The sequence below is a fragment of the Berghia stephanieae genome, chromosome 1 (genome assembly GCF_034508935.2).
Source record: "Berghia stephanieae isolate SIO BIC M18660-M18661 chromosome 1, UCSD_Bste_1.3, whole genome shotgun sequence".
Taxonomy (NCBI): Eukaryota; Metazoa; Mollusca; class Gastropoda; order Nudibranchia; family Aeolidiidae; genus Berghia; species Berghia stephanieae.
Window position 1 is genome coordinate 82,017,982 of NC_088360.1, and position 17,047 is coordinate 82,035,028.

The 17,047-nt window shown below is 34.2% G+C and overlaps 1 protein-coding gene across 22 annotated transcripts in view; it reads left to right on the forward strand.

Annotated features, from left to right (window-relative positions):
- The window catches only part of LOC144958949 (uncharacterized), a 73,265-nt gene that overhangs the window by 27,433 nt on the left and 28,785 nt on the right, over window positions 1-17,047 (forward strand). For 14 of the 22 annotated variants that reach the window (XM_078891393.1, XM_078891309.1, XM_078891385.1 and 11 more), the window contains exons 11-20: window positions 1,421-1,606; window positions 2,154-2,245; window positions 3,059-3,263; window positions 5,617-5,694; window positions 6,405-6,562; window positions 7,022-7,181; window positions 7,793-7,903; window positions 8,900-8,914; window positions 12,547-12,748; window positions 13,176-13,288. In XM_078891393.1, coding sequence (XP_078747519.1) covers window positions 1,421-1,606; window positions 2,154-2,245; window positions 3,059-3,263; window positions 5,617-5,694; window positions 6,405-6,562; window positions 7,022-7,181; window positions 7,793-7,903; window positions 8,900-8,914; window positions 12,547-12,748; window positions 13,176-13,288 — 1,320 coding nt within the window. The remainder of the gene's footprint in view (window positions 1-1,420; window positions 1,607-2,153; window positions 2,246-3,058; window positions 3,264-5,616; window positions 5,695-6,404; window positions 6,563-7,021; window positions 7,182-7,792; window positions 7,904-8,899; window positions 8,915-12,546; window positions 12,749-13,175; window positions 13,289-17,047) is intronic. The other 8 variants (XM_078891403.1, XM_078891293.1, XM_078891262.1 and 5 more) reach the window with 1 other exon arrangement.

The following is a 17,047-nucleotide window of genomic DNA, read 5'->3' on the forward strand; positions in this document are numbered from 1 at the left end:
CATCAGACATGCGACAACTTATCTGTCTACCTAGATAATAATAATAATAATAATAATAATAATAATAATAATAATAATAATAATAATAATAATAATAATAATAATACACATTTATATAGCGCTCATTCTCGTGTAAAACACAAGCTCTGGGCACTTTACAATATAAATATCAATTTTAAGTGAAAAAAAAAAAAATAACAACAATAATAATTCATAGCCAAATCAAGGATTCATAGAGTCAAGAAAAACAAATACAGTAAAAATGTGTCTTGAGATTCTTTTTAAAAGTAGGTAAAGACTTGCACTCCCTCAAACCACGTGGTAGTTCATTCCAAATCTTGAGGCCGAAACAAGCAAACGATCTATCACCAAATTTTGTTCTTGATCTTTTTTCCGAAATTTTCGTTTGGTCATTACATGATCTTAAAGTGTAATTTTCAAATTTACACATGACCACGTGATCTGTGAGATATGCCGGTCCTATACCAGCCAAACACTTATAAACAAGACACGCTGCTTTGTAATATGTGCGCTTTTCAATGGGCAACCAATGGAGAGATGCCAACAAAGGGGTTGCATGATCAAATTTTTTTTTGCCAAAAACTAATCTTGCTGCACTGTTTTGCAGCAGTTGTAATTGTTTAATAGAAGCCTGAGGCAAGTTGACAAGCAGCGAGTTACAATAATCTAGTTTCGAAAAAATGAGGGAAACAACCAATGTTTTACATGTTCCAATTGCAATATACTGACGGATCGAACTGATTTTCTTCAATTGAAAGTATAAAGATTTACAGAGAGCAGAAATGTGAGCTGACATTCTCATTTCTGAATCAAAATAGACACCCAAATTTTTCACATTCTTTGAAACTTTGATCTTTTCACCCCCAATCAACACCTCAAGACCATCATTCACCTTCAACTGCTCTCTATTTCCCACAATCATCACTTCTGTTTTTGACTCATTCATTTTCAACTTGTTTGCATCCATCCACTCTTTCACATCCGTCACAAATTCTTCCACACGTTTCACAATATTTTTGAGATTTTTAGTTTTATCAGTAGCATAAAGTTGCGTATCATCTGCATAGAGATGATAGCGCAGCCCATGACCAGTGATGACATTAGATAATGGAGAAGTATACAAAACAAAAAGAATTGGACCCAAAACAGAGCCTTGAGGAACACCAAAAGATATAGAAGGAACGAAATTGACGTCACTCAGACAGCAATTTTGATGTTTAGTTCTCACCAAATTATTTAAATCGGACCATACGCGTTCAAGGTTACATATAGTTTTGTGTGTTTGTGCGTTAATTCTGGCTGGCAGATGTTGTGAGTACTTTACATAAATGCATAGCACCAATACATTTTCTTTTATATACACATGTATGCAATCCATTTTAATCTTCAATTTTTACAGGGACATCCAAGACAAATACAAACTCAAACTGACCACTGATGCCCGAAGCCAGATCACCAGGGCTGCCAGTAACATGGGTCTAAGTCACACCATTTTCATCAGGACTCAGTACGACGTTCTCAGGCGACTCAGGGCTTACTGGGTTCTTAGGTTTCTCATTCATTGTGAAAGGACCAAGAAACTCAAGTAAGTTTGATGACTTCGAGTAACATTCAGATAGAGATTCAATATCAATTTAATTATGAAACGGTTGGATGATAATTATTTTAAAGGTTTTTTCTTCTTCTTTTTTTAAACAAAAAAGATATCAAGAAAACTTGCTTATCAATCTTATGCAGTGTTCAAATCATGAAAAAGAAAAGTAGTTATTGCATTAATTTTATATTGTAATGGATTCTTCTTTCCCTCAAATTCAATCTTACCAACAAATCAGAATTAAGGTTGAATAGCATGAGTTCTTAAATATCAACTCAGAAATATTACATCAATGATATGAATTACTTCTCATCTCTGTCATCGGACTAGGACGCTTTGGCTGCCTCCACCAGGTCGTGCTTTGGGTATAGCTATTGTTTATGTTATGGGAAAAATAGTCTTGAGCAGAGGAATATGCTATGGACTGATATTAATGTCACAGGGGCACGTAACACATCGATTGAAGGTTTGTTATAAAACCTGTATCACATTGTCCTTTGTAGAATAGTAGGTAAAACATCATTCATTTGTCTTACAGTTTGGACGAGGATCACATGATACAACCTAGTGCGATGCCTTTGCAACCATCCAGGTCTGTTGTTGTGGACACCAAGCAGATCAAAGATTCTGGTAAGGCAGATTGTTCGAGTTTTTATTTTTATTTTGGGTTTATTTTAGCTCAAAATATTCTGCAAAATTTGACAAAATGAACGAGAATGAATCATATTTTGATTAATTTCGACCTGACAATACATTTGACAGGTAAAACCTATACATTGAAAAGAAATGGAAATTGTAAAGTAAGTTATTATTCACGATGACATTCATTATTTTGTTCATGCTTCTTTTGTTTCAACATAGCGAAAGCGACTGATTTTCGCTAACTTAAATCATCAATGTGAGGTATTATACAGAGCAATATTCACTGAATGTGCTCAAATAGCATTAATTGTGCCAAGTCACTTGCAGGGCTGTTCATTTATAACGTCTGGGTAAGTTGCACATATTATTTTGTTATATCAGAAACAACAAGTCACCAGCCAAATACTCATACCACACCATAGTATGGAAAGAAAATGTGAATAAAAAGCCTTTTCCAAGGACTGAACTTTGCGCCACCCACAGCTGCTGCGGGATTCAAACCTTTGATTTACATGTTACACGCTAAGTGTCATATCACAAAGCTGCTCTTTACAACAACAAATAAAAGAAAAAAAGAGTAGTAGATTTAGATTGTGGACATTATAAAAAAAGATTACAATTTCTGTTATGAAGAGCTTGCAAGATGATTGGTTTGGATAAGAAAATGTTATTCTTGCAAGTGTTCTATCACTCTATCTTTAAATCCAAATGGAATATTGTCAATAATACCATCTTATCCATGGTTTATTTTCTTTGAAATCCAATGCATTCATTATTGTGTGTTTTTCTTTTGAATTTCAGCATCCAGGAGAAACCAAGTCCCATTTTTCCCCTGTATATCTTTGGTCCACTCTATGCCTGTCTTACCGGAAGACGCGAGGGATTTCGCCAATCAAATGCTGGGAGATTTTGATTACAAAGAAAACAGTCATGCTAGGAGAATGTTTCCAAGACAGAGGTCAACATTGTCAGCTAGCTCCAGAGTATCTATGACCTCCAATAGAAGGTAAGCACTAGATGCAGTTTTTTATTTTCAATTAATCATAGTAATTCTTTTTGTGAATTTTTTTTCACTAAAAACTGTAGCAATATTGTAGTCAGCAAAATATATTTTGAGATTTGACATCGATATAGTCGACTTTTTTTTGTTGCACTATAAGCCACAATTATTATATAATATTAACTATTTTTACAGCCAATATTTATGTTTGATTTAATAATGAGGTAATCTTGTTAGTAATTATTGATGCAATTATTTTGAATATTTGTTGTAGTATTCAAATGTTTAGCCTGATTAACCTGACTTGTTTAGAGAGATCCTTATACAGTGTAAAATGAAGGACTTGCACATGAATATCATCAAAGCTCACCTTCATTACGAAATTGTTTCTGCAGCTAGACATAAATATTGGGACTTAAGGATAGAGACTATACAATAATTTGCTTTTCAAGAGCATGGAAAAAATTATAACAACTGGAAAATTGCAGGATGAGATATACAAAATATCTTTAATTGGATTATCTGAAAAAGAAACAAAACGATAACATTATGCTCCTGAAATTCAACGTTTCGTTTTTCAAATCATACCATAATATTGTACTTCACTTATCAACCATGTCAGGTTACTCAAGCTTTGACATCACTTGAATTGTTCTAATATCTTATTGCACCTAAATATCCTTTAGCTGGATGTCGGTCGGTTTTAGGTAAGAGTGTGGTTTTTAAAAAATGCACAAAACTTTTTGATGTGTGTGGTTTGACAAAAATCTGTTTAAATTTTGTTGTTGTTTTTGTCATTGAATTCCCAATCACTCCTTTCATTCCAATCAAGCCGTTTTATTAAGATTTTAAATGATGATATGAATTAAAGGGGTAAAATTTCACCTTTAGAAATATTTAGGGACACTAATCGGGTAAAAGAATTTACATCGAATCCAAAACATTCTTGAAATCAGTCGGATTTACATTAATTCATAATAATGCTAGCAATAGAAGCTTTTGGAACAACTTTCCTGCTGGTATCAAACTTCTGAGCATTATTTAGATCTTTAAAGATTTACTAGAGACTATCAGGAAAGTATCATCATTCTTACCTTATTTTTTCGATGAGCTCGTTGATAATGACAAATGAGTGGGTTTATTTGAAGAGGAGGAAAAATAATAATGTTGCGATATTTTTCAGTAAACAAGCCTAATAAGAAAAAACCATGATAATGTATTGATGTCTAAATAAAAATTTTACAATTTAAGATGAAAGTGACATCCTAAGTTACTTGCTATTGAATAAAATCACAAAAACTGCCGGCGTTTTAATGAAAAGGACGAAAAGTGCAATAAAAATGTTGCTTTTACAAAGAATGGTTTTACATGAATTTGTGGTTCCATTGACACTTTCTCTTATTTGTTTGTTGTTTTGGGACTGAAGATGAAGGTTTGTCGAAGTCTTCATTCACTCTTCACCAATGACAATTGCACTAAAAACTGAAAGAAATAGTTATTTGCTTGTCTCATTTTGATAGTTAATATTTAAAAGTATTTTTAAAAATAAAAAAGCTTTTAATTTCATTTCATATGATTTCAACTGACATATATCTATAGGCAGGTCTGATAACCCAAATCGGTATGGGCTCATTGTAGTAATGGAAGTATTCTCAAACCAACACAAAATATTGCTTATAACATAAATGTTAAATCGAGCCCATACTTGTGATAGGTTATCAGGCCTGCTAATATATGCACCTAGATTCCATCCCATCAATCATATAAAAGATAACTGACAACTCTTGCAGCTATGTATAACTTGTTAAGAAGATAGACAAGCACCTAGTTCCACTACTTAGCATAATTTATTTGACCAGATGCTGTGCGATATCAAATTGTTAAATCACTCAATGTAAGGCTGGAATTATTTTTGATCAAATACAATTATATAAATTGAAAAGGAACACGTAAGTCAAGACCGTGTGAATAGCAATATAGAGACATGACCTAAAGCAAAAATCAGTATTTTTTAACTCTTAAGCTTGTGACGAAACTACTCAAAAGTCATCATTATGTTTATCTCATTATATAGTTCAACATTTTAGCTGATTAAATACAATTAAACAATTCTTATTGGGTAGCCATCTCCCTCTTCAAAATATAGAGGCACATAGAATTAAATAGTAAACTTATCAAATAAAAGACATCAAAATATGAATGAAGAAAAATAGGAAGAAAAGAAATGTGCAAATAATTAAAGAACCAAAAAGAGTGGTTATTGATATCAATAAAGAGGTAAATGATTATAAATGAGTGAAACATGACATTTTGTCACAAAAAATATAGATAGCTTCCCTACTGCATTCTTTCCTAACAGACCAACAAAGGAGAGATTTGTAATGGCCTTGGCAGCAGACAGATTGGCTGGAGGTCCTTTCCAAAGATATCTAGCGAGGTGAGAATTTGAGTTCTGATATCAATGATACAGTGTTGGTCAACTCTTGATTGGCAGTCCTGTCAGTTCAAATAGAGGAGCACTCGACTCGAACTCATATGGAATTGTTTTAGGTCTGGGTTGAGTCTGATTTTTTTCGAACTTTCTGTCCACCCAGCAGTGATTGAATAGCTGGCACTGTTATATTTTGTATTCAGGTACTTCGGTATAGACTTATGGCCTATTCTGAGGGTAGCGAACAATTGCCAATATTCTAATATTGGCCTGACAAACTGTGATTGAGAAATGGACTTAATTTGTACGAATAGCATGGAACAGTTCACTTTGTGCATAAAAACAATTGTTATATTTTATCAGTGTAAAAGACAGTAAGGTTTCCATTGATGATGCAATAAAGCAGGTAGAATATTACACGGAGAATAATAATTATCCCAGAAAATCAGACTTCATCTGACTTTCACATTGAAATATCTTTCATGTGGCTTTGAAATTCGTGTTTTCCATTCCTTAAAATATTACAAACTTTCATTAGTAGGTCTTTCGTGATCTTTTGTTTTCCACACAAGAATATCTTCTATCTTTTTATTGGTGTATTCCTTATTTTGTAGTATTCAAATAATAACTCAGTTTAAATAGTTTCACATCCATTATGTCTATTATTAGTTAATAGTAAAACAGAAATTGATTTTATTATTCTATGGGTTTGACAGATTAGATGACCCTCAGCTCTTGGCCAGTTTGCTGTTTTGGGAGGATGTCACAGAGTATGGATCCACGGAGGACCACTCTAGTGATCGACTGTTGAGGCTATGTCATGCATGGAACATCTACAACAAATACCTTTCGGAGGACAGTCCTCATAAGATAGGTACGTCTATGTGGCAAGATTTTTATAATCTTTAAGTAAAAAAAAAAAATATCTTTCAGAAGATCTCAATCTTAAAAAGAATTTGAAAAATATCTCCCCCCCCCAACAATACAACCAAACAAAACAACAACAAACAAAAAAAAAAAACAAAAAAAACAAGAATTAAAAAAATGTTTCGATATCTTCTAATCACGCTTGTCGTTACACATCTTGTAACCTTGTTTAGCATTATTACTATAATTGCTGAAATTTTGAGGTTGACATCTTTTGCAATACATCAATAAGATAAGTTGGATTATCATGTTATTTTTTTATGTAAGTGCATGTTGATCTTCGCCTAATGACGAAATCAGTATAGGCATTTTAATATTTACGTAAATACTAATAGAGATGTAAACTGTTTCATGTAGATAAATATGTTCATAATTAAATAAATATATTTTTTAAAACTTTTGGCAGAATTACCTGAGAAAGAAATAAACCGTCTCAAGTACAGTCTGGAGAAGGCAAGGGATTTCCTTGATGCGTCCACATTTGACAATGCTAAAGACCTTGTTGTGGAAAAGCTTGAGAAGGCTTGGATTCGATATCTCAAAGAAGATCTTAAGACTTTCTTAGAGTAAGAAGTTGTTCTATTTTTTTTTCTAGTGTCAAAAGTTTTTCAAATAGCTTTACCACTACTTAAGTTCATGCCCTTTTTAAAAAATAACTCCGAATTAAAAGTACAATTTTCAATTCGGGCTTAATATAAATCTACTACCTGGTGTAATTTTGTTTTTTTAAAATGGAATTTGTACATTTTTCGATTTCAATCCAAATCTCACTTACTTTAGGTGACATTTTTTTTTCTGACCTCACTGTTCATCTACCAATGATAGGATTGCTGGAACTAATTTCAGATTTGGACAATACTCTCCTTTTGAATAGCAGCCTATTTAGAGAATAATTCCCAAATAATTCTTGCTGTCAATTTTCCCCTACATAGACTAGGATATGGTCAGTGCTCATGGCCATTATTGATTCGAAAGACAACTTAATTTTGATGTCATAACATTTAATTCTTTAAAAATAATCTTAAATTTAATCCTGATATATCTATCTATATATCTATATATATATATATATATATATATATATATATATATATATATATATATATATATATATATATATATATATATAAAGCAGTTGTCAGTGTGTACTCACTTGTGAATTGTTCTTTCATCCCAGTTGTCGAGTTAAGCATGGCGGTGAATCACCACCAAGTACAGCCGAAGCAATTGAAATCACTGTTACAGAATATGATCTCCTCATCAAACGACCGAAGCCCTGGGTTAGAAGGTAGGCAAGCTACAGCTTTAAGATATTTCATCAGTGCATGCATGTGAATGTTAAAAAAAAAACCAACCGTCACTATTTATTATCTTACCCATTTTACTATGCATGCTGTTATTTCTCTGAAATTTCATTCGGTATGATTCTAAGTGAAAATGCACCAATGTATCTCACCCAACAAATGTTATATATGTGAAACAACGAATTGATTGGATGTATCTAGGTGCATGGAATTTTCATACAAAGACCCTCTGCAGACTGGCTAAAAATATATCTAAAAATATGGTTAATTTGTTTAGATCTTGTGGTTCATTTAATGTATTTGGAGGATATTCTGAACCAATTTATAATGACTTACTCTTTATGAAATAAATGAATGAACTTGGCTACGCAGTCTCAAGGACGCTTGCCGTGAACTGTGGGGTTGTCAGCATGCTCTCTGCTTGTTGGATTCCTTTTGTTTTATTTTTTCATGTATCCCTGTTTTGTGCCAACGTTTTAAGAGCGAGCAGAACATATTCCGTCTTTAGTTTTGTTGGAATAATTTTTCTTGTAGTTGTAAAATATGATATAGAATCTGTAATTTTACTTTTAGTATAATGTTTATTATATGAGAATAGAAATTAGTTCATTGAATAATTGTATTCCTATTAGCTGATAGTATTCATTTTTATAACTTTTCATCTTTTCTTCAGCATACATTTTATTTGCAGATAGCAGCTTTAGAATTAAATGTTTTATTATAAAATATCAGCGTAACCACATTGTCATTGTCATCCAAAGAATCCATTTTCTATCACAATGCAATCATTATTTTGAAAATGATAAATTGATAGCTGATCTGTGGATTTCACCTTTGTCCAGGGCTTACTAATTCTATTTTTAAAAATTATTACCTTTTTATTTAATTTCCCTCAATCTCCTTGTTATCACGTTGTAAATTCATGATGAAACTATGAATTGCCTTTGCTTTAATAACGCCTTGTAACCGTTCATGTATAGACTGCAGCCACTCAGGTAAAATTTTGGTCTTCATTTTGCTTCATGACTTTATTGCTAGTCTGTATTAATACACAATAACACTATTTACTCCCAATGTTGTAACACTGCACTTTTAAAATAAACATTGCTGTATTGAGTAGATAATAACAGAAAGGTTTTTATTCTCTTTTGTTGTCTCGCACTTTTCTACTCACTTCATTTCTTGTTATTATCAACATACGTGCCTGCTCACCTCACTTTCTTGAATTTGTATTGCGGCTATGTGGTCTAGTGGTATGACACTCGCTTTCGGATCGGAAGGTCCTGAGTTCGAGCCTTGCTCGACGCAAAGTTGAGTCCGTGGAAAAGGCTCTTTAGTCACATTCTCTCACCATACCCAGGTGTAAAATGAGTTCCTGGCTGTTAACAGCGTTGTCTCTGTCAGAAAGAAATTGCAATACCACCTAACAGGCGTCATACCCCTGTCTACATATTACATGTTGCTGTTGGTCAGGGACTCTCTGTAAAGCGCCTTGAGCATGTTTAGTGGATATTGCGCTATATAAAAGTTCTATTGAGTAGATTCACTTGAAGGGCGGTTAAGGGGATTGGAAGAAAATTAGAAAAACCTATTTTTCCTCCTCTTTTCCGTCCTTCAGTAACTTATATCTCTTTAAACTCAATTTCTTTGAGTCAAGAAAGTGTTAGATCTGTAGTTTATTCTGATTATTTTAGATATTAATACGAAAGCAGAAGCTCCGTTTTGAAATTCAGTCCACTATTTGACTAGTAAAATAAAGGAAATTATGCAATGGAGCCTCAAATAATCAGCATTGATTGATATTGACAATTCGATGATATCTACTGATATAGCTTACTTTAATTATTGGCCGATAAAAGAAGTTTTGCGTTGTGTTTTCAAAGAATTCCGATGAAAAAAAATCGATCTGTAATTAATTTAGGGTTATTAAAATTGTGTAGTATTAGCTCACCTAGGCCCTTGCCTTATCCTCCCATTACATTTATCTTTCATTAATGGCACTTTTAGTTTTGTGCAAATTACTCTTGTTGTGTATTGACATGTAACCAATGATATATAACTTATATGTGACTCCGCTGCCTCAGTATGGTGTTACCAGGAATTGAACACGATCTTAAGTATATTAGAAATTAAAATAATGAGAAATACATTTTAGAAGGTTTTTTTTTCTAGGTTAAGAAACTGTATTCATTATTCAATGAAATTCAAATTAATTTAAGTTTTATATTTTTGAGATTAAATTTTTATGATCAAGTATAATCCAACATAATTCCATTTGGAGGCGATGGGTCATATTTTACCTTTTGCTTTAGTTTTATTTCAATCTTTATAATTCTTTTAAGAAGTAACCTTTAGTCTTCTACAATGTCGTAATTTTTATTAGAAGGGGACAGCGGATTGACTAATCTGAAATAAATATGGCAATTGTCATTATGTATTGTACTCACATAACTTTTAAGCATAAAGCTAACGCTTGCTCAATTCTATTTTTAGAAATTGGATAGCCGGCGTAGCTGCAAGATGAATATATGAATGTGTATGTTTATATAGTGTTAGAAAGAGCAGGTGGAACTTATCTTGAAGCGAGAAGACACTCTTGCTATTTCTGGTTTTGTTGCCCTCTCCTAGAATAAGACTATTTGGATTTTCTTAGGTCATGACTGGGGTCTTTTCATTGAGATGGAAACAGTCAGATGTATGTTTCTGTCAGTAATAATTATATTTTTATTGTAAATTATCTGTTTATTTATGTTTTTGTTTGATATTAGTATATGCCATGCAAGTATTTGAGTGGATTTCTTTTTTCCTCGACCTTGCGTCTTTGACTCGGAAGACTTTCTTAAACAAAAGACAATTAGAAAAGTTTTCTCGACTTGAATGTGTGCCTTTTAAATTACTTTTTCTTTTGACATTGATATTGCAGAAATACTTTTGATCTATTATCTCTTGACTATATAATCATCTTTCTTTTTCTTTTTTTTCTTTTTTTTTTAGGCTTCGAAATGACTTTCAAGTTTTGAAAACAAACAAAGCTGATTGAAATATGCAAGAAACATTCATTCTAAAAATAACACTTCATTCATACCGTGTTAAACATGCCTTTCCTGATTATTGTCAATTTCATTTTCCCTTGGTGGTTGATGGGTTTTAATTCTTCGATTTGCAATTCATTAAATGTACCATCTGTGACGTCATCGTAGTGGGCAGAATCGATCAACAACAACAATAACAACAAACAAATTTATGATATCTTCAATTTAAAAAAATTGTATATTAAAGAAATAATACAGGTTTACCACCCCCCCCCCAACCCCCTATATTAAGAACCTCAAAGATTATTTTTTATTTTCAAATGATCCAAAATAATTATAATCGTTCTTTTGAATGGTAAAAATGCAACTAAATTTTGAGCATTTGGCTCTAAATTATATATTCAAAGTTGTGCCAGATACATTGATATATGATTATAACACATCTGTGGTTGGCCAACTTCTGCATTTACGTCTGTGTTTTTATCCTGCTGTGACTAGATCTTGTTTATCATAACAGTGTGCTACATAACAATGACATCATTATCTAACCGAGCACTTCTGGTGTATACGAATGATACTTTAAATCTAACACGAAAAAATACTCGCTTAAAAAGATTGAGAGAGAGAGAGAGAGAGAGAGAGAGAGAGAGAGAGAGAGAGAGAGAGAGAGAGAGAAAATATAGAAAAGAAAAGAAAAAAAAATAAAGACCCCCCTCTAAAAACAAAACAAAAAACAAACCTCGTCCTTTTCCATTGCAGCTCTAAAAATATTGTGATCAAATAAAGTTACCCACCTTATTTAAAGATAATTAGATTCTATTTAGATTGAAGCTTTTATGCAAACATTTTAATCATACAACTCTCCATCATGATTAAGGTATCACTTCATTTCTTTCTCTTTACTTTAGAGTATAATATCATTTTTAAATAAAGAGATATCTATGCAATGCAAGGAGTTTTTTTTGGGGGTTTTTTTTGTTGCATTTCTATACAATATGTCCACTAAAGAACATAATGCTATCCTGGTAATATATTTACGATTTTGCATCTCTGAGATAAATGTCTTTAGCGTATTTCTCTTTTAAGATATGTTTAAAGAAAGTACAAGTATAATCCCGACATAATCTAGAAATTTAAGAACCCCCAATCACTTTTGGACATGACTACTGTATTCATTCATATGCACATTTGTTTGTAACAGGAAAAGCATTTTAGTTAAGACTTTTAAACCATTAAGAAAGTCAACTAATGCTTAAAAGTGTAATAAAATTCTTTAACGTCAACTTTTTTTTTACATTATTCAAAACTCTATTATAGCATTGCAAGAATGCTCTCAGTACTTGTTAGAATCCCATAATCTTTGCTTGATTAACATATATACAGCCATTGCGTATAAGAATGATATCCCATATATATTGCTTATACGTGTTGAAGAGAGTATAAGATGACTAAGCTCAATTAATTTCAGGATGTCATACGTCTTTCAAGTTATCAATAAAAAATGTAAGACTTATGACCTCGACAGACTTTCCCTGCATGATGAGTAAAATGAAGCATGGTCGATATCGGTGGCCTTTCTCATCCATTTTCTGTAGGGTGCCAGGTTCAACAGCATCAGAGCGTGCCAGACGACTGAACCAGGCCCTGTCCATGGCGGAGGACATTGACCTTGAACGGAGAGCTCAGAAAAGGGCAGAGGCCCTGGCACGAAGGAAGGAGATGGAGAGGGAGAGGAAGAAAGCAATCCGTGCGGCTTATGCCAGGCAGAGGGAGGCCAAGAAGAAAAAGCCTACGCCGGTAAGGCTGACAAGAATTATGATAGTCGTCATCCTCCTCCTCCCCTCCTCCTCCTCCTCATCATCATCATCACCATCGTTATCGTCGCCGTCATCATTATCATCATTATGATCATCATCATCATCATTATCGTCGTCATCATCATTATCGTCGTCATCATCATTATCATCTTTAATTCACCATTTCGACAACTCACAAGTACCCATTATGTCGCATGAACAGGGTCTCATAATTAGCTAGATAAATATATGAGAGAAGATGAAATAAAAATGCCAATGAAAAAAATGAATTTATGCTGGAATACTAGACCTATTACATTTTGCGTTTTCATTTAGGTTGCAGATCTCACTTTCAAATCTGTCTTTGTGAGTGTAGTGAATTTAATATTTGTTTGATCCATCAATTCCTTAATCCGTCTCATCCTCAGCAATCCGATCTCACAAAAGAAGAAGGAGAGGAGCTGGGAGAGGGAGAAGACGAGGCAGATGGTGCCAGGTCTGAGAAGGTGCCAACGTTCCAGGATATGTCTGGAAACAGACAGTAAGTGAATGGCAATAAAAACATGTTTTTCTGATTTTTTTTTTCGGTTACACTTTCAAAATTTACTGTTTGAAGACTGTTTTAACAGAGTAAACTCATATCGACAAATGGATGATGCCAAGTCTGCAAAGATAGATCATCATCAAGCCCTACTGCAACCTCCTCGTGGTGTCGAACGGTAACAGGTCAAGCTGGCCAACTGCAGAGGGCGACAAGAATAGGCAATGGCAAACCATTCTTGTAACTTTGCCGAGTTAACTGCATGAATAAGTCCAAAAGTCAAACGGTGACAGCGTAAAGGGGAGCATGTTTTCACGGAAGACTGCTGCCTCGCTCGGTTGGGAGCGTGATGTTCGTCAGGTCACACCGAACCGTCAGCCAGTTACTAGGCGAAATAAATTTAACAAATGTGACAAAACCAAAATTGGGACATGGAATGTCAGGACCTGTGCCCAAAAAGGAAAACTAAACAACATTCTAAAAGAAATGAAACGGCTCCAAATAAATATTCTTGGCCTGGCAGAGATGAGATGGAAAGAGCAGGGAACCATGTCAAAACAAGAAAACAACACGACATATAAGATCATATGGAGTGGTGGAACCTCTTTCCAAAAAGGAGTAGGGATGATCTTAGACCAAAAATCAACCAAATTTTACAAAGGGCACGTAGCAATCTCAGACAGAGTTTTGCTGGTTAAGCTAAGAGGACCTGTAGTTGACACCAATATTATTCAAGTTTATGCACCAACAGAAGAGGCGACAGATGCAGATATGACAGAGTTTTACCATTCACTAGACAAAGCAAAACGAATGTGTAAATCACAAGAAGTCCTTATGGTAATGGGGGACCTAAATGCTAAGATTGGCAGAGGCAGAGATGGTGACATAATCGGACCACATGGACTCGGAGACAGAAATGAACGAGGAAACATCTGGGCAGATTGGTGTAGAACAAATAAATTAATGATTTCAAACACCTGGTTTCAACAACACCAAGAAGAACCTGGACATGGCAATCACCAGGGGACAGAGCAAGGAACCAGATAGACTTTATAGCAGTATCATTAAGATTCAGAAATGGCATATTAAATTGCAAAACCTACCCAGGCGCCGATGTAGACAGTGACCATGTCCCAGTTGTTTGTACAGTAAGGATAAAGTTTAAAGCTATTCAGAGAACGGCTGGTAGAATAAAGAGGGATTACAGGTTATGCAAAGACAATGGCATACAAACAAAAATGAGAGAAGAATTTGAAAATGCACTCATGATACAAAGCCAAAGTGAACCTGATAACGAAAAATGTGAAAAACAATTTGATATATTCCAAAAGTGTGTCAAAGCAACTGCAGAAAAACATTTACCAATAGCTCAAATAAACAGCAAAAAGGAATGGATGACAAATGAAATTCTAAACCTATTTGAAGAAAGACGAAAATGCAACAGAGGGTCTGCAGAATACCAAACATTGAACAACCACATTAAATCCAAATGCATCGAGGCACACGAGAACTATCTAGACTGGAAATGCTGCGAAATCGAAAGAGAATACAAACCCAACCCCCAACAAGCTCACCAAAGAATAAAAGAACTATCAGGGAAAAGGAAAAGCAAAGCAGCAGGAAGTTGTATCCAAAACAAACAAGGGGATCTGCTATTTGAAGAACAACATATAGAAAGCCAATGGGTAGAATACATAGGCGAACTGTACAATGATCCAAATAGAAATGAACCACCACTGAAATTCAAAGAACCATTAAGCGGTCCAAACATCACCAAAAGTGAAATTGAACATGCCATGGAACGAATGAGGGATGGTAAAGCAACAGGCCCTGATGAAATATCTGTAGAGGTATTAAAAAGCCTAGGAGATCTAGCAATTGATGAACTTCACATATTATTCAACAATATATACAATACTGGGAAAATTCCAGAAGATCTCTGTAACTCTATTTTCATAGCAATACCAAAGAAAGCAGGTGCAGTCAGATGCGAAAATTTTAGAACTATAAGTTTAATAAGCCACATCAACAAAATACTGTTGCGTATAATTATCAACAGGCTAAGGAATAAGATTAACCCCGAAATCGCAGAAGAACAATATGGATTCCAACCTGACAGAGGGACAAGGAACGCAATATACCTCCTCCGTGTTTTAAGTGAAAGAGCTATACAGGTTCAGACCCCACTATACCTCTGTTTTGTCGACTACAAAAAAGCTTTTGATAGAGTACGCCACGAAGAAATACTAAAACAACTGCACTCCATTGGCGCTGATGAGAAAGACCTCAGACTCATGCAAACATTATACTACACCCAGCAGGCATCTATCAAAATCGGAAACTCTACAGGAAATTCCATTCCTATTAAGAAAGGAGTCCGTCAAGGGTGTGTTGCCTCACCAGATCTGTTTAATCTATACCAAGAAACAATCATGAGGGGCATAAATAATATGGAGGGAATAAAAGTGGGAGGTCACAACATAAATAATATAAGATACGCAGACGATACGGTACTCATTGCAACATCAGAAATCCAACTTCAAAAGATTGTTGACAAAGTGGTAGTAGATAGTGAAGCCAAGGGAATGGAAGTGAATATCACCAAAACGGAATGCATGGTAATACAGAAAAACCCCGAAAACAACAACACCTGCAATATAACGATTCACGGCGAGCAACTTACCAACGTAGAAAGTTTTAAGTACCTAGGTTCAATAGTGACAACAGATGGAAGATGTAACCGAGACATACGAGCAAGAATAACTCAAGCCAAACAGGCCTTCATGGACCTGGGAAACATTTTGAAAAACAAACAGATGTCGTTCGGGATTAGATTCCGAGTCTTGAAGTGCTACGTGTGGCCAATCTTGTTATACGGATGCGAAAGCTGGACTACAAATGCAGAAACACAAAAGAACATTGAAGCTTTTGAAATGTGGTGCTTGAGAAGGATGCAGAGAATATCGTATACTGCACACAAAACGAACGAAGAAGTGCTAAAACAAACATACCAACAAAGGAAACTAATGCCCTTAATAGTGGATCGACAACTATCCTTTTTCGGACACATAGTAAGGAAAGATAAGAAGGAATACCTGGCAAGTTGTGGAAAAATACCTGGTAAACGCGCCCGGGGGAGACAAAGAAAAACACTCATAGACCAACTGAAGGGCTTCACCAACCTAACAATCCAAGAGCTGTTTGAAAAAGCAAGAGACAGGGAGGAATGGAGAGAGATAATTCATGCAGTATCCGAAGCCTGGACCAGGCATGGAACCTAGAAGAAGAAGAAACTCATATCGAAGGTCTATCTATCGAAGCTGTCACATTTGTATTTTTAGACCGACTATGATAATACACGATAAAGAATAGATGACCTCACAACACTCTCTACAATCCATAATATCAATTTGGACTGTCTATGTTGCACGTGAGGCATGGAGTTGTGTCTTTATTAATTTTCTAATGCTCATTCAAATTTTACCCCCCCCCCCCCAATAAAAAAGAAAAAAAAGAGAAATTAAACAGTTATCAAGATTTTTGTAACTTTGATTGATTTCTTAGTTGATGTAAGATCTTTGAATTTCATACATTACGCAACGTTTTAACGTTTTTAAATTTATTTTTATTCTTATTCTCTCATATGTTTTATATATTATATATATTTATAGTATTTCGCTCTGAATTTTATTTGTAAACAAAACTCACATCAGCTCAAATCCCATGCCTGTTTTAAAACCTGTAGATAAGAAAGATTGT